Source organism: Plecotus auritus (genome assembly GCF_963455305.1).
Source record: "Plecotus auritus genome assembly, chromosome: 9".
Classification (NCBI taxonomy): Eukaryota; Metazoa; Chordata; class Mammalia; order Chiroptera; family Vespertilionidae; genus Plecotus; species Plecotus auritus.
In genome coordinates this window covers 106,220,492-106,241,006 of record NC_137783.1, presented here as the reverse complement: position 1 = coordinate 106,241,006, position 20,515 = coordinate 106,220,492, and the positions used below count along the sequence as shown (strand labels likewise).

Here is a 20,515-nt window from a genome sequence, read left to right as displayed (position 1 = left end):
CCGCACTCATAAGGCATCTGCTTCCAGGGCTCAGTTGACAGACCATCAGCATCACCTGGGCTCTACCTCCACCCTACTGGGCCATCATCATTCACGGGGAAAAGGCCCAGGAACCCGAAATTTGACCTAGCTTCCCAGGTGATTCCTTCGTACAGCAATGTCTGAGACTGCATGTAAGATACTAGAACCCCTTGCTACTCAAAATGTTGTCCATAGACGAGCGGCTCAGTGTCACCAGGCCCTGGTTAGAAATGCAGAGTCTGGGGACCCACCCAGATCTGCCGAAGCAGAATCGGCATTTGAACAAGACGCCAGGTGGTTCCTAACACTCTGAGGAGCACAGGAGAGCCCATGTGCTCTAAAAGTCAGCAGAGGGTTAAGGGAGGTGAAGACAGATTTCATCATTTAGGTGAGAACAGGAATGCCAGGGGGAAAGGCAACACCCTGTCCTTAAGTATGCCAAAGCCGATTAGCAAGTTCCGACATGCCAGGAGCTGGCAAGGGCACTTGGCTGGATCTACCTTATATTTCTCTAAGAGGCACATCCTAATTGAAAGTCACTTTCTTTGGGGGTTTGTATTAATATCCTTTCATATTTATGCTGTTATTACAAATGCAGAATTCTGATTGTATGAGGCCTTAGCTCTGAGCGAGCGCAGAACTCGATGCTGGCTGGTGAACTATGCCTACGAGGAATCAGGCTGCTGGACCTCAGGCTCCACTCATGACTTGATAATCGCACCCCTCAGTTGAGGCTGCCGTGTCCAGAGAGAAAACAGGAACAAGGTCTGGAGTCTGGCAAACCCGCAGTGACAGCCTAATTAGGGCGAGGACCAGCCCGGGCTCTCCAGTGACAGAGCGCATGCCCATGTTAGCATCTGGTCACAGTAACCACCGAGCACAGCCTCGCATCCCAGGGTCTTGGGAAACCAAGAGCTGGAAACATAAGTAACGTGTGCAGGGTCGGATCACAGGTGAATGGTAGAGATTCAGAACTTGCCCTCTCCCTTGAAAGGCAGTACGCAGGGAGAAAACCACAGCACTGCACCCGTCAGGCCTGGCCTGCGGCTGCGGTCCGTCCTGCCAACGGCTGGCCCAACAGAGGAAAGGCCCGCTCACACTCATCCTGAGGAACTGAGTGACAGAACTGAGTGACGCTGGGTGTCGGGGTCTGGCTGGGTGTTGGGGGCGGTGCAGAGAAGATGATGTCAGAGTCCCTGTCCTGCAGACACTTGGAGACCAGCAGCTGGGACAGATCCTTCCAAACAAGGACAGCCAAGTGGTATTTCTTACATCAGAGCCAAGGCGCCCGATGGCCCCGCCCCCGGCACTTAGCCAGGGCTGGACTGTTGGGAACGCAGCTACTGCAGGGGCTGATAAATCAAGCCTGCATTTAATGGAGAGGTATTCTCGGCCTCAACTCTAAGGGCAAGACTGCAAATGAGAGAGAGGTGACCGGGAAACAACTAGTGCTATTCAGAAGAAAGAACCAGGGTCTTGCAAGAGTGTTAGAAACTAAGGACCAGATTCAGAAGTTTCTATTCAACTCCATTTTCCCCGTCAGGGACTGAGGACTGAGACAGTTCTGAGGTGGACTCCAAGCCACACAGACTCTGCATTAAGCAGAGGCCTCCTTCCCAAGGGTTCTGGTTAGTGAGGTTTTTTTTTGCCTTTCCTGAAGTTTTATTTTCTTGTAGGAAATGTTTATCTCCAGCCTATCGCACAGCCCTTCCTACATAGACTCAGAAAAAAAAATGATTTCTGCCTGAACCACCGACCACTGGGTCCTGCAGCACTTTGTGGCAAAGGAAGGAGGGGACACATTCTACGGAATCTGAGGGTCAAGAGGAGACATTCCTTACAAGGATGCCAGGCTTCCAGATGGCATAGGCCTGGGAGGTGCTCTTTCACTTGGAACTGGGAGCTGTGCCTCCCTCCCACCGCGAGGGACGGATGGTGGCGAAGGTGTTAGCACTCCTTTAAAACACCAGAGCTCACTCTGTTGGAGAACAGAACATCTCTCTGTTCCCAACAAAACCCCAACCTGACCGATGACATTGGTATTCCAGCCCTTTGCACTGACCTTCTCCGTCTGTTTGTCTCTCTGCCTTTGCCTTGTTTTCTCATCTGCCGGGGGTTGATGGATCCCAAAGCAAAACAGACAAAAAAGCCACCACAAAAACCCAAATAACAAATCAGTGAGTTGAACCAAGAGAGAGAAAAAAAAAAATGAAGGTGTTGGAGAAGTTTCAAGAAGAGAAATGTTGCCTCCGTGTGGAAGGTCATCCAGGGTTCCTGTGTCACTGTCAGTCCCCTCCCACCCAGAATTTAAATGTAGCTGCCGGTCCACACACCATGCCACCGGCCAAACAAAGAAGGCAGTGGGCAACAGCCCGGGCTCAGGGCCCAGTCACCCCCTTCCCTCATCTCCCTATGGCTCACTGTCTGCAGGTGAGATGGCCTGATGCCAGAGGGAAGGTGGCATCTGCAGCTCTGGGCAGGACACATTTCCCCATCAGCCTTAGCTCCCAGCATCCCCGAGCATCTTCTCACGCAAAGAGACAACATCCCACAGACCCCAGAGGGTGGCGGTTCCTTACCAATGGCAGTGGTGAGAAATGAAACGACTTCCGACTCCTTCCCATCATTGTAAAAAGCCAGGTGCCAGATGCCTGAATCCAAGTACTGGATAAAGCCGGTCTCATGGCTGGAGGGTGGGACGGCTCCCCGGGACTGGCGCTGGGGCCCCTCCAGGCTCCGTGCCTCCTGGGTCAGGAGCCTCCTTCCATCCAGCAGCTCCACAAAGTCAAACTGAAGTACAGAGAGAGCATGGTTAGTAGCGGATCTGGTTTACCACAGTGCTGGCTTCTTTCTTCAAGCCTCTCCTGTGGAGAACCCAGGGAACACACCTGAGATGGGCAAGAGAGGCTAAAGCCACATGATGGACCACCTCCAAGTCCTCCCCAGAACCCATTTTCTCAGGGCAATAGTCTGCTTATTCTCTTGTGGGTGCAGAACAATTAGTTTGTTCTTTTCTGGCCTCATTCTGCTTTAATGTTGGTGTATATGTGGTAAGTCTTCATCTGGCTGAGTCTGGCCCAGGACAACCAAGCTTTTCCAATGGTGGGCACGTGATCAGAACCAGCCACTTACTGAGTGAGCTCCAACTCTGTGGAACCCCAGGGGTCCAGGGTTGGGACTGGAGCCCTGGATGTGCCTTAAATGTCAGTCAAGTGCAAATGAAAAGTTCATTTATATCTATCTTCTTTTTGTCAATGATTCTGTCTAAGCGCTCCAGTTTCAGGGAGCAGTTTTAACTGAATTAGCTCAAAACTCTATCAATAATTACATGCTCTGTCAAACACAATTGCCAATTGATCCGAGCCTGCTAGTATGAGACTCAGGAGAAGTCAGACACATGGTATTAACAACAGGAAGATGGTTAAGTCCTACCGGCTTACTAGCAAGCAAATTGAGCTTTCTTTTCTTTTCTTTTCTTTCTTTCTTTCTTTCTTTCTTTCTTTCTTTCTTTCTTTCTTTCTTTCTTTCTTTTCTTTCTTTCTTTCTTTCTTTTCCTTCCTTCCTTCCTTCCTTCCTTCCTTCCTTCCTTCCTTCCTTCCTTCCTTCCTTTCTCTATATAACTATTTTTTCTTTCTTTTTTTTAAAAAATTCTTTATTGTTTAAAGTATTACATATGTCTCCTTTTCCCCTCATTGACCTCTCCTGGGCTGTTCCCACCCCCCAGCACATGCCCTCACCCCCTATGTCTGTGTTCATGGGTTATGCTTATATGCATGCATACACGTCCTTTGGTTGATCTCTTACCCTCCCCTCTCCCCTGCCTTCCCTCTGAGGTTGGTCAGTCTGTTCAATGCTTTTATGTCTCTGGATCTATTTTGTTCGTCCATTTATGTTGTTCATTATATTCCACAAATGAGAGAGATCATGTGATATTTATCTTTTTCTGACTGGCTTATTTCGCTTAGCATAATGCTCTCCAGGTCCATATTTTAAAAAAACCCCAAGATATTTATTCTATCTCATAAAAAATGTCTGAAGGCATGAATCTAGGGCTAGCATTTCAGTTCTACAAAGAAATCAGGGGCCATGCTCTCTCTATTTTTCTGTGACTCCATCCTTAGCAAATGTATCTATCTAGCTGTTACCTAAAAACCTTAATGACTGGTGCTAGGAGACTGCATTTGGCCTGGGGAATGTCTGCTGGATGCCTACAGATTTATGTTACTCCAATCCCAGAGCTGGGAGGGCCTTAAAAGTCTGTTCTTTACCCATCATGACTGGTAATATGTCAATCATCTGGGCTGAGTTTATGAAGTGTTTCGGGCACGCATATGTCTGAGTAAATGTGAAACTCTGAAGGAGAGAAAGAATGCCCGAGACTAGGGAAATAACATGTATTCTGATCCAAACCCTGCACTAGCTGCCTTATCAATGCTATTCTTTTTTAAAAATATATATTTTATTGGTTTTTTACAGAGAGGAAGGGAGGGATAGAGAGTTAGAAACATTGATGAGAGAGAAACATCAATCAGCTGCCTCCTGCACACTCCCTACTGGGGATGTGCTCGCAACCAAGGTACATGCCCTTGACCGGAATCGAACCTGGGACCTTTCAGTCTGCAGGCCGACACTCTATCCACTGAGCCAAACAGGTTAGGGCTAAATGCTATTCTTTATTCTTCATAAGAGCCGGGCAGTGTAGGTCTTGTTTTCACCATTTGACAGATTAGGAAATTGCTCTGAGAGGATAACAGGCTCCAGGTTTCACAGCTGATAATGAGAGGTCTGTTGGATTCAAACTCAGGTCTGTCTGACTCCAAAGTGCACACATTTTTCCTCTAGACTATATTTCCCAGAATTTAACTTAGGAGACTGGGTGATAGTAGAGAGGCAATGCGACATTTCCTAGAATTCCCTTCCCTTAAAAAGCCCCAGGGATGTAACCCTACTCATCTGAAAGGCAGGTTCTGAGAGAAGGTAAATGGTTGAATGGATTATCCTATATAATAAAAGCCTAGTATGCTAAGTTCCTTCAACTGTTCAACCAGTCTCTATGATGTGTATTGACCACCAGGGGGCAGACACTCCAATGGGTAGGTTAGCTTGCTGCTGGGGTCCATCCAATCAGGACTGGGTGAGACAGGCCCGACATGCCCTGGAGCCCTCCTATGCTCCCTCCCCAGCTGGATTGTGCACTGTTGGGGTCCCTCGGCCTGGCCTGTGCCCTCTCGAAATCTGGGACCCCTCAGGGGATGTCGGAGAGCCAGTTTCGGCCTGATCTCTGCAGGCCAGGCCGAGGGACCCCACCTCTAGTAAATATATAAAATTCCCTTCAAGCTGAAGGACGCAGGCTTAAGCATTAGGCTTCTTGTCTGTGGGTTAAGAGTTGAGGTAGGCGCCCTGGAGATCAGCAGGGTGGGTGGGATTCTGGTTACCTGTGTGTGTGAAGGAGGAAGGCCTTTTCTGCCATAAATGCCGACCAGAGCCGCCTTCCCCAGAGACACATTGAATTTCAGATGCACAGGATGGTCTATGAACACCTGAGATCTCCAGAACGTGCCAGGAGGAATCTTCTGGGAAGCCCGTCTCCCCACGTCGATTTCTCCTGAGTCTATAAAACTGTCCTCTGGAAAGAAACTACTGGGCTTTCCTACCAAGACACAGGGAAGGGAAGACAAAACACCACGATTAGATACAAGGTGAGTCAAGCGATTAGTGCATTCAAATGAGCAGGGCACCCCTCTGCCTCACACTCCTCTCTACAACAGTCTGCTGCCAGCCACCCCCTCACCCCCCAACTCCCCTACTGAGAGTTAGGAGTGCCCAGACGTTTTCCCAGTGATACTCAAATTGTTCTGCTAAAAATACTCATTCCTCCACAGCAGTGTGGGTCCTCCCCAAGGGCCATCTGTTTACTGCATAATTCCACAGCTTGTTAAGATATATTTTGATCCTAAAAATAATCATTTGCTGTCACATGAGAATAAGTGTGTGTGTGTGTGTGTGAGTGTGTGTGTGTGTGTGTGTGTGTGTGTGTGTGTGTGTGTGTGTGAAAGCGTACATGCTAAAATAGAAAGGCTGGAGGAAACAAGATGCTATTATTCAATTTCCAACTAAGAATGGTCCTCCCGGCTGTAGGAAGCAGGACCCGAGTGGAGTAAGGCATTTTACAAGTTCACTAGTTTATATATAATTTGAATTCAAATTCTGAGGCTGAGATATGTGGATAGGGTTTCTGTTGGGAGCAGGGGTAGGGTTGGAGAAGACGAGGAAGAGGGAGGAAAAATGCTTCTTTGTCTAGGATGGGAGGTCTTTGAATATAATTTCTGTGCTAAAGAGGGTAAAGTTGAAGGAATTTCTCAAGTTCAGGCACAAAGGCTATGACATGCTTGGAAATTGGACCCAGGCCCCCAACCCTATAAACTGCGGGGAAGTCAGGGGTGGTGGTGGTTAGGAGTAAGGTCTCTTGATTATTTCTGTCACCAATCAGGAGAGTCACAGCTTTCTGGGGGCACCCCAAGTGCAAGGAAGGAAGACTACTTATCAAACTTCCTCTATTTAGTAATTAAACACATTCACATGTGAAAAATATAAACCCTCACTTCCTGCCAGACCTTGGCCTTCTGAGGAGTTGGGAGGGAGCAGGAGACTCTAGGGATGTAAGAAGACCACCCTTAGGATGATGACAAGCCAATACCAAGTCAACATATTATTTGTCATTAGAAAACACCCCCCGGCCAACCTAGTTCCAAACCTGTTGTGTTGTTAGAGCTGTTGGAAGAGACACTTTAGAGAACAAGAATCCATTTGTAAAGAAAACACGTTTCTGGGGACGTTTTATGAAAAACATTTGGGGAATAAGAAATTAAAACGTCTTTTCCCCCTAGCTTTGTAAGAGTCCTTACAAAGCACATTTTATGCTGAAATGGAGCTTGGCAGGGCACTGTTGTAGTCATAAAATATTGTACTGTTTTAAATAATACAATTCAATTTAAATGTTAAACTTCTCCATATGTTATCATTCCCTTATAAACTCCCAGGCAGAAACATCAGGTTTTTAGCTTCAAACCATTAAATGTTATTTTAATTAAATATATGCCAACAAAAAAAAAGTTAAAATGCATGCTCTCAATAAAAGTACCACTAGTATTCTGTCATTAGCATGGGAAAGAGCTCGCACGTAATTCCTCTGTGGAAACAACGTGCCCCAGACTTTTACCTTGAAAGAGGAGACAGGCACAAACCGCCACGCAGTGGTTCAAAGTTCAAAGACAGAAGCCAAATTCGAAAAGCATTAAGATGGAAGAGAATTACTTTCCCATTCTTCCTTATCTGATTTCTGGTTTCCCAATATCGCAATCCTTTTATAGTCCAGGTAGAAAATAGTATACCCTTGAGCTTCTAATTCTGCTAGGGAAGCAGAAGTCTGAGGGAGTACGAAACAAAAACGGGATGAGTTCTGGGCTTTTTACTCCTAGAAACTGCAGAGGAAAAAAACATGCGATTGCTAATTCTAAGGACTTGTTTCCTTTGTGAGTGGGTGGGAGTCAGAGCTGGTGAGAGTGGAGAAGGGCCTGCCTCCCACTAATCTGTATGTCTGAGAATAAATAACAAGACGTCTCCCGCATTTCAGCATGCTGTTGGGAAACCAGGCACAGTTCATTTTCCCTTCAGTGAGCATGTCTGCAGGAGACGGCTATTGTAGTAGCTCCTTCTTTAGCCTCACAGGTCAGGGGCCAAGCTCAGAGACTCTCAGGAGGTCTGCTGGCCCAAGGGCATGAATAAGTTAGCTCTTACTCCAGAAGAGGGAGGGCAGAAGGAGGGGAATATTTTTTTTCTAGCACTCTAGTATTTCACAAAAGATGCCAAAATAGGGGGGAAATTGTCTTTGGTATGTATACAATGAAATCAAATAGTAAATTCTGGTCTAGGCACCCCCCACCCTCCGCCCCAGGACTTTGACTTTTTTTGGCTGAGACTGTAAGGGCCACTCTGGAGCTTTGGTTCAAAAGTGACCTTGGACCAGAAGTCACACTGTCGAGATCCTTAGGGAAGGGGCCACAACCTGGCCTAAAGGCCATGTTTGAGAGGGGGAAGAGGTCCCTCACTGGGAATTTAACCTCTATTATTCTTCTTCCCCTCTGGTCCTCAGAGGTCCCCTAGACTAACCACCTGGATGAGATGGGGGCTTTTCAGGGGAGAGAGTTGCAGCCTGCCGGGTCCTGGGCCTGATGGGAAAGAGGTGTGAGACTGGCTGGGCTGAGGGCTGTTCAGAGTGAAACCACCCCATCCTTTCCTGCCTTTAAAAAATCCGTCTTGCTGTCTTCCTTTCAGATGCCATAACCCAGGAATCTTTGCTCTTAATTCTGAGCACCAAGCTGTGAGCACTAGGACAGAAAACATCCTACTACACAGTAAAACCCAGCAGTGGTGGAGAAATGAGAGAGGGAAGAGGCAACTGGAGGAGAAAAGGCCTGTGTATAAAATTCATTTTACCCCTACAGACGTTCTGGAAAATAATAATAATAATAATAATAATAATAATAATAATAATAAAGTAGTGGTAATAGTAATGAAGGTAGAGGTAGTAGTTTTAGCTACCATGTATTGAACTCTAAATACATGATGGGCAATTTCACATATCTTAGGTCAGTTAATTCTCACATGATTAAATGTATATCCTGAGGCTCAGAATGCTTAAGAAACACTAGGAGATGAACCCATTTGAAGTTCGCTTTTACTATTAGAATATGGCTTCTGAGAGCATGACATTGATGAATGGTTAATCACAGCTTTTCAAAGACATTCTCGATGGGGGCAGAGTGCGCTGGCCCTCTTTAAGGGCAAGAGTCCAGTTTAATGCACAGTCCCTACAGGCTAACTAGCAAGGCTGGAGCAGGCAGATCCAAGACCCTGTGACAAACTTCCGGGCATCCTGGGGTACCAGAAGTTGACAATTTTTATGAAGTTGGAACCTGCAAACAGGCCTAAAAGGTGACAGTCAGCATCTCGGACATTCATAAGAAGGACACTGTCCAATCAGTGGGTGCCCTCAGAGGCTTAACAAACTGCTCAAAGTACTTAACTTAGGATTAGGGACCACCAACAGCACGATTAGGTTTCACAAGGCAGATTCTACTGATAATGGCCATTTTCTTTGTAAATATATACAAATTCAGGCTTCCTGTAGCAATGCTGTGCAAATACACAATCATGTTTATAAAATAAATTTCTCAACAAATTTCTGAAATGATTGGATAGCTCAGTAAAATGTGCAAGATTTGGAAGAACTGAAATTTCATGCACTGCCCAGTTATTTTCCTGAACTCAGTCCTAAATTGCTAATCAACTAATATCCCCCCCCTCCTTCTATCCTTTTTTGTTCTTTTCAATGCAATAACTTGCACAAAGGATTCTTTAGTTTCCTTAGCAACTGTTTGAAATTTATTTGGTTATCAAAATAAGCTGTTTCATTTTGGAGAGCCCAGCTGAGCCTGCATGCAGCAATTTGCATGGTTCAAACTGATGGGCAATTCTGATTTCATTGCAGAAAGAAGAAAATGCTATCCCTAACCCACCAATTCAACCATCAGAAATGCTTGTTTATTCATGGCTTTCCCCCGCTTCTCCATTAATGCATAACATAAGTTCTTGTGGCTTTACTTGCAAAAGCTGCTGTATTTGGTTTCTGTCCTATGACAACCCTGAAATGGTTATAGCCACATTGAAAATATCGTATATACTGCAGTTTGATGTTATTCTCAAAGACATGGTGAACATTTAAAATACTGTTTCATCATATGTTTTATTTGCATTACTAAATAATATTCAAAAAATGCCCTGATCCTCTGCAGGATCTTTGAGGATAAAATGTTAATCAGTCTGGATTTCTGAGATTCTAATAACTGATATGGAATGACTTTGAATTTGAATAGACAAGAAGAAAGGAACCAGGATTTGTTGAGTGCCTCTTCACCACTAGCATTTGAAAAAAAATAGGTATCATCCTCATTCTACAAATGAGGAAACTAAGACCAAAAGGGATAGGGTAACTGGCATGAATTAATAGAGCTGATAAATGGCAGGGCCAGGGGTCAAACCCTGGACTGTCTCTGCAAGGCCCATTTATCCTTTTTCCATCATACCCCACTATTTCCCCCATCATTGTGGGACAGGGTCTCTGAACCTAATTCTGGAGTCAGCTCTCCTCTTTGATACCCTCACCAGGGACAGGAAATAGGCACTCACATCAGGGTTAGAAACTTTCCCCCTTGAGCTGTGTCTAAGGAATTCGATTTTTTAACGTCACGATATAAAAGCATTAACTGAGTAGACATTGGTTTGACCAAGGCAAAAGAAGTTAAGAACCACGTGGTCTCACGTAAACTATAGAAAGCTTTGTCCACTGTTTTTTGGTGTGTTTTCTTGTCACAGTAATTGCTTTTGATGCTGACCACTTTCCAGCACTGCACTGCATTTCAGGGGTTGGTAAATAGGATTTCTATTTGCATTAGTAATGACAGATAATCCCTTTAAGCAAAAATACTCCAATTAAAGTAAACCAATAAGCTGGTGCAATTGTATTTTGTCTCTTATCTGCGCCTCCTGCTCCTTGCCTAAACAACCCACAAACTAATTTCATTAGAGTGAGAGATTTCAGATATATCCAACTCCTGTTTAAAGAATGCTTGATAGAGATCATGGGGGGAAGAAAATACATTTTGCTAAATGAGACCCTTTACCAATAGGTTTAGGGTTAAACATATCTTCAATCTGCATTTGTGCATGCTGATCTAAAGACAGTCTTCATTTCATGGTATTCATCTGCATCATCTGACACTGTAACTGGCTTGGGCATCACCAGCCAACAAGCAGGACCATGGACAGGACCAACTTGAAAAAAATTCTAAGAGCCATCTGGTTAGTCCTCTGATGATTCTATGACTAATTTCATATGTAGAACTTGCTAATTAGAATGGGCCTTAGAGATCATCTAGCTCCACAACCTCCCCATAAAGAGAAGGAAAATGAAGCCCAGAAGGTCTTTTCAAGGGATTTGCTTAAGGTGACATCATAGGCAGCTGGATTTGAATTCAGGGCTCCTGATTCCTAAGCCAGAGCTCTTCCCATGGTCCTATCCTAATACAGAGCAAAGGAAGTGTAAATTATTCAAGGTTTGAAGTCTTAAAATCTTTGGAAAGGAGATGGGCTTTGTTCTGTGGAAATACCCCCAGTTCGCATCCCTTAAAGATGACTACAGGTAAAAAGTTGATTTTGGCCTTGGAGATCATCATTTCAGAGGTCATGAGTAGATACCCCAATAAGCATATGCTACCCTATTAACCAAACTGTTGCTTGGAAGGCAAATCCTGAAAGGCCAGAGAAGCTCAGAAGCCATGACCTCAAAGTTAAATGAAAGGAAAGGTAAGATGTAAGCAGTAAGGATAGGAGGCAGCTATGGCCACTTTGCTGACTGAGTTAACACCAGAGAGAGAGAGAGAGAGACAGCAGGTCACAGCAGGGGCAGGAGAACAGATGGCCACCCTGCCCAGAATGACCTCCTGACTGGCTCATAAGCACAGACATCTTTCCTGGTACCATTTTCTGTGATTTTGCATCACTCTTGGCTGACAGTGAAAGAATTTGTATTGGTGGCATGCTAGAAAGACCCCTAAGAAATTCAGAACATGGGTCTAATGATGTCCCATTTAAGAAAGCCAAACTCCAAATGTCACCACCATTTTCATCAATGATAGAAAAATAAATTCATGCCTTAGTGTACAATGGATTTCTCATCCATGTCTCCTTCAGGGGCTTGTAACCATAGGGTTAGTCAGGAAGGACAAGTTGTGGGAGAGCAAGAGCCACAGAGACCTGGGCTCAGATTCCAAACTCCATTATTTACTGGTGGGTGACTCTGGCCAAGTCACTTCATTCATGTGACCTTTAGTTGTTGCATCTAAAATGGGTATAAACAAATCTACTTACCTCACAGAATCCCCGTGAGGATTAAATGAAATGTTCTTGACAAAAATCTTTGAAATGAGCACACTGTACAAACACTAATGATTATTGGTATTGCATACGAGGAAACCAGAGCTCAGAAAAATGAGGCGACTTCCTCAAGGTCACATGGCTGGAAGATGCTAGAACACCTGAACTGGTGTTTCCATTAAACCACAAGGGTCCAAGGATATTTCAATGACAACACACCATCTACCCACCTCACCAGGCCCTGCTCCCGGAAATGCCCCTTCACCCCATGAGGTTGCCCCCCAAGAGCTTGTCTGGATCCCACATAATCAGAGGCGGCCACCCCAGCAGTGAGCAAGCCCAGAATGCTTCCCTGCAGGCATGAGATGGGATACCGCCGAGCACCAGGAGCCCCACCCAAGCCCTGCCATGAGCTCACAGTGACAGGAGCTGTGATGAGGACACAGGGGGACTGGCAGCCGGTGTGGAGTGCAGAGGGATGGAGGAAGCGCAGAGCATGGAGCTGTGAGTCAGGCACATGACGCGCATAATGGAGGTCTCCTCAGTTCAAAGGCAGACACAGAGGACTCACGACACGGACAACACAGCAACCCTACCTTCTGTGGCTCCTTTGCCTTTCCTGTCAGGGATCTCTAACCCAGTGCCCCCTGAGGGATACAGGGAGACGTCGGTTGGCACAGGCCAACTGCTGGCTGTGTCCTCCGTGATCTCATACATCTGCCCCTCCATCGGCTGCAGGTGCCAGTTTAGGCCAAACAGGTGCATGGCTGTGGTGAGCAATGAAAAAAGTCATCTTTTTCTGCTGGAGGCGGAAATGAAACTCCCAAGCCATGGGGGTGGGGGGCAGGTAGTGGGGGAACACAGGGATTCAGGTCAGTTCAGTTCAGCGAGTAGCCCCTGAGGAGAGCTCGTGCAGTGCTAAGCCCTTCATAGGGGATGGGGGCTGCAGAGATGACCAAGGTGTGGACCCTGCCCCGGAGGACTCACAATCTAGTGGACCTGGGAGAGGGCAGGGAAGGGGAGTTTCAGGTCTGGGATTTGTGTTTTACTTCGGGGGGAAAGTTGCCATTTTTACCACAAAGGGTTAATTTTCTTAATATAAAAATACTCCTGCAAATAATAGGCAAAGTCCAACAACTCGGTCGGAAAATAGGCATAGGAACAGACAATTTACAGAATTAGAAATACAATCGGCTCTCAATTATATCAAAAGAGACTCTTAACATCACTCATAGGAGGAGAAATGCCAGTTAAACGTTGAAATCCTATTTTTCACATATGGTTTGGCAAAGATGAAAGAAGGTTGAAAATACACAGTGCTGGCAGAGAGCAGGAAACAGGCACTCTCATACTTGGCTTGTGCGAGCAAAAGCTGGTATACATCCCACGGAGGGCAATTTGACAAAAGCTGTCAAGTTTAAAATACACATACCCTTTACCCTGGAATCAGTTTCACATTCTAGAAACTTCTCCTCCAGATCCACTCTCCAGATACTCATACACATACTAAGTGATGGACGTACACTCATTGATAAGGCTATTCCCTGCAGCACTGTCTGTAATAGCAAAATATTGGAAACCAGTCCCTCAATAAAGGGCTAGATATATATACTGTGCAACCATAAAAAAAAGAGTGAGGAAGTTTTTTGCATGTCTTTTTCTGGAGGGAAAATTATAACATGCAGAACAGTATATTTGATATACTACCACCTTCGGGCAAAAAAAATTCCTATACTAGTATATGTACAGAATATTTCTGGTAGGATATGAAAGACATTGGTGGCTGTGGGCGTGTCCTGTGAAGGAAGGAGATGCTAAGCGAAAGGGACAGAAGAGAGATTTACTTTTCACTGTATATCTGTTGTACATTTCAACTTTGTAGCATGTGCATGTATTTCTGTTTTAAAAATACTTTTCCAAGGAAGCAACTGCTAAATAGTCTTGTGCAACAATCTAGATGGCCCATAAGATGCCAAAGAATGGACATGTCCCTAGAGGTACTCAGAGCTAGAGAAGGCTAGGAAGCGTATTCCCAAAATCTAGTACAAATGTCTGTTTAAATCCCATCTGAGGATTCACAAGACTTGAGCCTTGACGGTACTCTCCCTTCTGGGATGGCTACCCTGACTCCCCATGTACACAGTTAAGCACTGCAGTGCCAGGACTCGCCCAGCATCCTGTGTGTAGCATCATGTGTTTATTCAATAGGTGAACACTTTCTAAAAGCCCACTCTACGCCAGGATCTGTGGCTGGTCTGCAGAGCCAGAACCGAATCAGATAGCCCTGCTTTGATAAGCTCACAGTCAAGTAGGGGAGACAGACAAGCTACAGAATCTGTTCTGAGGGACTAGAAGGCCAAGAGGAGGGGGTGACTGACCCACTAAGGGGCTTTAGGAACACAGGGGCGGATCTACAGAGATATGAAGGCCCAGAGTAATTAAATTGACTAAGGACCCACTATGTGCCAGGTAGCATGCTGGGTAATTTGTATACATTCCATCTAATTGTCATGGCCACCTTGTCAAACCCAATTTACAGATGTGCATATTAAGGCTCAGAAGGTTAATGAAAATTATAAAGATAAAACTATGATTTACCGAATGCTTACCATGTGCCAGGCATTGTGCTAAGAGCAGTAAATATCTTATTTCCTTTAATTCTCATAATAATCCTACGAGGTGAGTGTTAATAACCCCATTTTACAGATGAAGAAACTAAGACACAATGACATCAATTAACACATGGAAGGTTAAATGGCTAACAAGTGGCAGACCGAGACAAGTGGCAGAATACAAAACTGTTCAAATCCCGAAATCATATACCTTCCATCTTTCTGGCTTGAAGGCCCAGGCTCTCCCCACTTCCCCAGGCTGCCTCTCACTAGCTCTATCTAGCAAGGCATGTGAGCCTGATAAGGATATTCCCCTGCAACACCTCAAGCAGACTCTGAGGCTTTACGTGCCTTTCTAGGTAGCAACATAGGATCCTGTGAGGCTGACAGAAGGTGGTGTTACTTGGCCCCAGTCTATGGCCAGGTCCACTGATGGTGGTGTTGAGGCGCCGTGTGACTGCCTTTAAGACATAAAAAAAACTGGAGGCTGAACACAGCACATCCTCCTGACTTCTGGTCCAGGCACAAGCCAAACCAAGAATACACACATTTAATTTAACCAGCAGGCATACCCTGACAGCAGGAACAGAATCTGACCCTGTGTTTTCTTTTTGGTGACTGTGGTGCAGGGGCAAGTGTGAGGGAGCAAAGGTAAGAAAACTGGGTTCGAAAACTAACTGCCACTTTCTAGCTACCGTGGTCTCCCCTGAGACGCAGGGATAAAGATGTTTCAAAGGGTTGTTGTATCAGATGAGATGAAATGCGGCCAGGGGCTTTGTAAACTGTCGGTATATGGGATTAACTACGTTTTATAACCATTATAATTGTACCATTGATGATCATGATAAAATAGTAGCTAACATTTATTGAGCACTTTTTAGGTATCAGGCACTAAAATGCTGTACACTGCTTTTGACTATCTCTGTGTAGTTGTCAATAGTAATAAAAGTTAACTTGCCTGGAAGAAATGAATATTCGGCTATTTCCAAGGCTGAATTAGCTTACATTTCTGCTTACCTTCTTACTGTTTTAATCTATATATTGGCAACTCCAAGGTGATGGAGAAATTGTTTGAACTATGGACAACTCAGATCTATGGAGTTCAATGTGCAGGGCCTCCTTCCCCATCAGAAGCAATGATTGCATCTCAGTATGCAAAAGTGCTGTCTTGTTCAAAGGTCAGAGCATTAACTCATCCCAAGATGAAGAGAACTCTCAGAGTGTTGTGAAGAGAAACGTTTTTATTGTCAAAGCTTTCTCTTATTTTTCACAAGATGCAAAAGCAAGTCCTTGCTTCAGTCATTATGCTGAGCAGGGAGAAAAGCCAGTGGAAGAAGTGTTACAGGTGAAAACGATCACAAGACCTGGTGTCCCAGGGAAGGGAAGGAGGGCAGGGCAGTCCCAGCGGTGGGGCCGGCTGTGGACCTAAAGCTAGGAGGTGCGCATTGGCTCTCCTTCCTCTTAGCTGTGCCCCCCGCAATCATAAACAGAGGCCCCACAGAGCTGTGACCCATGGAAGATGAGGTCCTGAAAACCACCTGGGAAAGCAGAGGTCTGGGTTCAACTCAAACTTGGACCCTCCTCGAAGATGTGGTCATTCAGCAATCACTTAGAAGGCTGGTGGGCAGGGAAGTGAGCCCGCAGTCACCCAAACTGGGCTGAGCAGAGTGAGCTTTCGGAGTAGGATGATGTGGGGTCAGAGATGTGAAGCTTGAATAGTGCTGCCTTAAAGCTAAAAAAAAAAAAAAAAAAAAAAAAAAAAAAAAGGGACCCTTTGTCTGTGACCCAGAGTCTTAAACATAAGTCACACTCCGTTGTTTCACTGAATTGGCTGGTGGGTGGTTAATTTCATGGTTCTGGGTTCTGGGGGAGGAGAAGAGAGAAGGAAGAGAAATAATTCGCCCTGTTTTCTCCCCAAAGGACACAACCCACGGCCAGCCAGACTGTCCAAGAATACAGATCTCAAGCAACCACTCCTCTTTATCATGGATGATCATCAAAATAATAATAGCAACAGAAAACCAAATACCCAATGCTTTATCTACATTATTCAATCGAATCCTCACATAAAAAATAATGAAAACCATCATTGGAGAATGTATACAATGCAACTGGAATAGAAATGGAGCTGTGGGAATACACCATGATTTACTCCGAGAAGTAAAGTAAATCACCTAACACCGCAGAGCTGGTGGAAGATGGAGGCAGGCTTCAGAGTCAGGGGTCAGTGTTCCAAAGAACCTAAAAGTTAATAGCCATGGATCCAAGAAAGCAAAGAAATGAAAATGCCCCTCTCCAGCCTGCTCTGAGGATGGACCGGACCATGGAAAAGTATAGATGTATCATCATAGTCCTGGTTTCCTGAGGAATCAATCCTAACCACCACCACCACCACCACCGATGCCCACCACAGAATTATCTAAATCACGCCCTGTGGTGGTCTGTATTTACAACTGTGCAAAACTCTCCTTGAGTACAGGAAAAGGGATGTAAATAAGAAACTCGATACTGGTTTTGCCTTTCAACTAGTTTGCAATTCAACGAAAAGGTGAAAAGATGCTGAAGAGTTCAGTCAAAGGCTGTGGAAAGGCAGCAGGTTCAAAGATCACCCACTTTGAAATGTTAATGATTTCTGAGAGCCAAGAGCTGGGCTGGGGGAAGTTTCTTATTCCCTCAGCTTTGGTCAATCTGATGGGAGGCCTGACATTTCCCAGTTGCCTTTTCCTGCCCAGCAAGACAAGAGAGATGGCTGAGAAAGTGCAAGCTCCATCTTGACATTTTTAAGAAAAATGCTCCATAGACGTGCAGACGTTGAAGGCTCCAGGCAGCACCTGGCCAGCAGGAGGCAATTAACAAAGTCATTATGCAGGAGTCACCAATACAAGTACAGGAGACTTTTCCCTGCACAATGCATGCCTCCTTCCAAAAACCCAATGCATCTGTCACTCAGCAGTTCCCGGTAGTGAGTACAGATGGTTATAACCACAGCTGCTGATTCCAGTGGCGTTTTTGGTTTCAGAGACAGTGGGAACCAACTTAGCTACACAGGTACACACTTTTCTTATATTAGTGCTCAGGTTGTTTTTTTTGTTTTGTTTGTTTAAATAGCATCATTTGTGTAAAAAATAAGTCGCTGAATTCTTTGACTTATGGTCCTCTGATGGGGGAAACAAAAACCAAAAAGGCCAAACACAAACCACGACACTTTCATTCCCCAGGTTCTATTCCTGATTTTGCTACAAAGCCACAGCATTCAAAAGTTCCAAACCAAGAAGTTATATACACAGAGATGTACACTGCAGTGTAATAGCAAAAACATTGGAAGCCACGGAGATGTCTAAAAATAGGGAATGACTTAGCTAAAATGTAAGACAGGTACTGGACGGAATACAAGGTAATCATTGTAATAAATAACCATGACAACCAGCAAGGAGGGCAAATGCTTACAACATAATGTTAAGAGGGAAAAAACAGGACACAAAATTGCAGGTTTCTGCTGACTGCACCGCTATAAAACCAGATATGCATATGAAAAAATAATCTGGAAAGACATACCTAAAACTGACATCAGGCTTTGAATTATACTGGTAGGGCTATGGATACATTTTCTTTGCTAGTTTCCAAACTCACGTCAGTGCTGTTTTACATTAAAAAGGAAGTTCTACCACTTGGCCTCCAGAGCAACAGGTAGAAAACAAGGACCAGACAGCAGAGGGGGGAGACCCTAACTTTGAGTGAGTAGGCCAGTCACTTAGGCAAGGGGAATTACGTACTTTTTTTCCATTCAATCCTAACTTACACCTTAAGGAAATTATGATTCTCAATTTACAGGTGAAAAAATGTGAGCCTCAGAGAGGCTGCATGACTTGCTCAAAGACACTGTCCAGATGGGAAATGAGAAAGTCACCTGGGAACCCAGATCTGACTGGTTCTCAAGTCTAGGACCTCCTCCTGGTGTATCATACTGCTGGTGGGTTACATGCCTGAAATTAAGTTAAAACTAAAAAAAATAAAAATAAAATAATAAAAAAAAAAAGGCAAAGCCTCTGCTGACAGCATAGCCAAGTTTGCTCTTTTGAGATGGTTTGTCAAGGGGCTTTCTCCTCAAGGACAAAGCAGGGGGACCCATCCTTCCTCTTAGGCATGGCTGATCCCCACAATCAAAACCACATAAACACCCCAATCTGCTGTGGGCTCAGTGGTTGAGTGTTGACCTCTAAACCAGGAGGTCAGGGTTCGATTCCCTGTCAGGGCACATGCCAGGTTGCAGGCTCAGTCCCCAGTGTGGGGCATGCAGCAGACAGCCAATCAATGATTCTCTCTCATCATTGATGTTTCTCTCTCTTTCCCTCTCCCTTTCTCTCTGAAATCAATAAAAATATATTTTTTTAAAAACCCACATAAACACAAATAAGTGACTTGTCCATTGGCAGAGTTAGTCCTCAAGTTCAGCTCTCCCCAGAGCACTCAGAGTTAGGCCGTTTATTAGTTTCATGACTTTGGGCAAATTACTTAGGATCTCTGAGTCTCATTTTCCTCATGTGCAAAATGAAGATAGCAATAGCTACCTCAAAGGATTAAATGAAATTATGTACGTAATTTGCTCAAAACTGTGCCTAGCACTGACGTAGTAGAAGCTCAATAAATGGCAGCTGTCGTCCTTGTTATCTTGCTACATTGATTTTCCTAATTCCTGAAGCCACTGAAAGACTTGTTAAAGCTAGCTCTGTTACATCACTTTTTTCTTCTTTCTATATATTCTCCCTAACTCCCCTTCCTGCCAACTGTGAATTTCTTCCAGCTCAAGGCCCTCCCCTATCCTGCTTCCACTAGCTGACAGCCTCAGGAACTCGAGCTATTTGCCCAATGGCTACAAGAGTTTTTAAAAGCGGAATCACTATAGAGCAGCCTGACAGGATCCCACTGGTGACTACGAGTGGCTAATTTTAAATTAAGTAAATATATTGCTTTCCTTCCTGTCTCCGGATAAACCTGACTGCAACAATCAGGGTTACTGTCTCTCACCCCCAAATTAAGTGTTTTCTGTAGAATGGACTCTGGCACAGTTAATCATTTTTCTGTGCTGTGCCATGCCTGGGCAGGGTGGGAGGGGGGTGAGGAGGGAGGTCTTTTAGCAAGGATTCCTTGGTGGCTGCTCGATATTTCTGTAAATCAATGTGGGGTTGGGCATGAGTGAGAGGCTCAACCGCAGTGAGCCTCTGAAGTGGGAAACAGGCACGCCCACCTTGATGCGAAGGCAAAATATCAATTTCACTGGCGGGCTCTAAAACTGTTGACAAGGCAAGTTGTAGGACAGTGGTCGGCAAATTGCAGCTCGCAAGCCACATGCGGCTCTTTGGCCCCTTGAGTGTGGCTCTTCCTCAAAATACCACGGCCTGGGCGAGTCTATTTGAAGAAGTGGCATTAGAAGAAGTTTAAGTTTAAAAAATTTGGCTCTCAAAAGAAATTTCAGTCGTTGTACTGTTGATATTTGGCTCTGTTGACTAATGAGTTTGCCAACCACTGTTGTCGGAGAAGCACTGCCGGAATCTAATTTGTACAGAATAAACTGCTATTATTGCAGTAATAGAATAAGAAAGCTGTCATTTCTGGGCACCTTTCACCCGACAGGCTCTACGAAGACCTCTTCGGTACATAACTAATTTAGAGGTTGCCCACCTCCGCCAACCCCTGGAGGGACCTCCGCCCAGGCCCTGCCCCACTCCCCATACCCTGCTGGTCCCAGAGCCAGGAAATGAAAGGCACAGAGGCACAGGGGTTAGGGCAGCACTGCCTCTGCTGCCGGGCAGCCTGATCCCGTCTCTGGTCCTCATGTTCATAGTTATGCGACTTGGATCAGGGGTGGGCAAACTTTTTGACTTGAGGGC

At 45.1% G+C, this 20,515-nt stretch overlaps 1 protein-coding gene across 9 annotated transcripts in view; it reads right to left on the bottom strand.

Moving 5' to 3' along the window:
* TENM4 (teneurin transmembrane protein 4) overlaps nt 1-20,515 on the bottom strand; it is a 2,454,724-nt gene that overhangs the window by 180,320 nt on the left and 2,253,889 nt on the right. For all 9 annotated transcript variants that reach the window (XM_080687404.1, XM_080687408.1, XM_080687411.1 and 6 more), the window contains 3 exons: nt 12,612-12,782; nt 5,457-5,671; nt 2,601-2,811 (listed from right to left, as the gene is read on the bottom strand). In XM_080687404.1, coding sequence (XP_080543530.1) covers nt 2,601-2,811; nt 5,457-5,671; nt 12,612-12,782 — 597 coding nt within the window. The remainder of the gene's footprint in view (nt 1-2,600; nt 2,812-5,456; nt 5,672-12,611; nt 12,783-20,515) is intronic.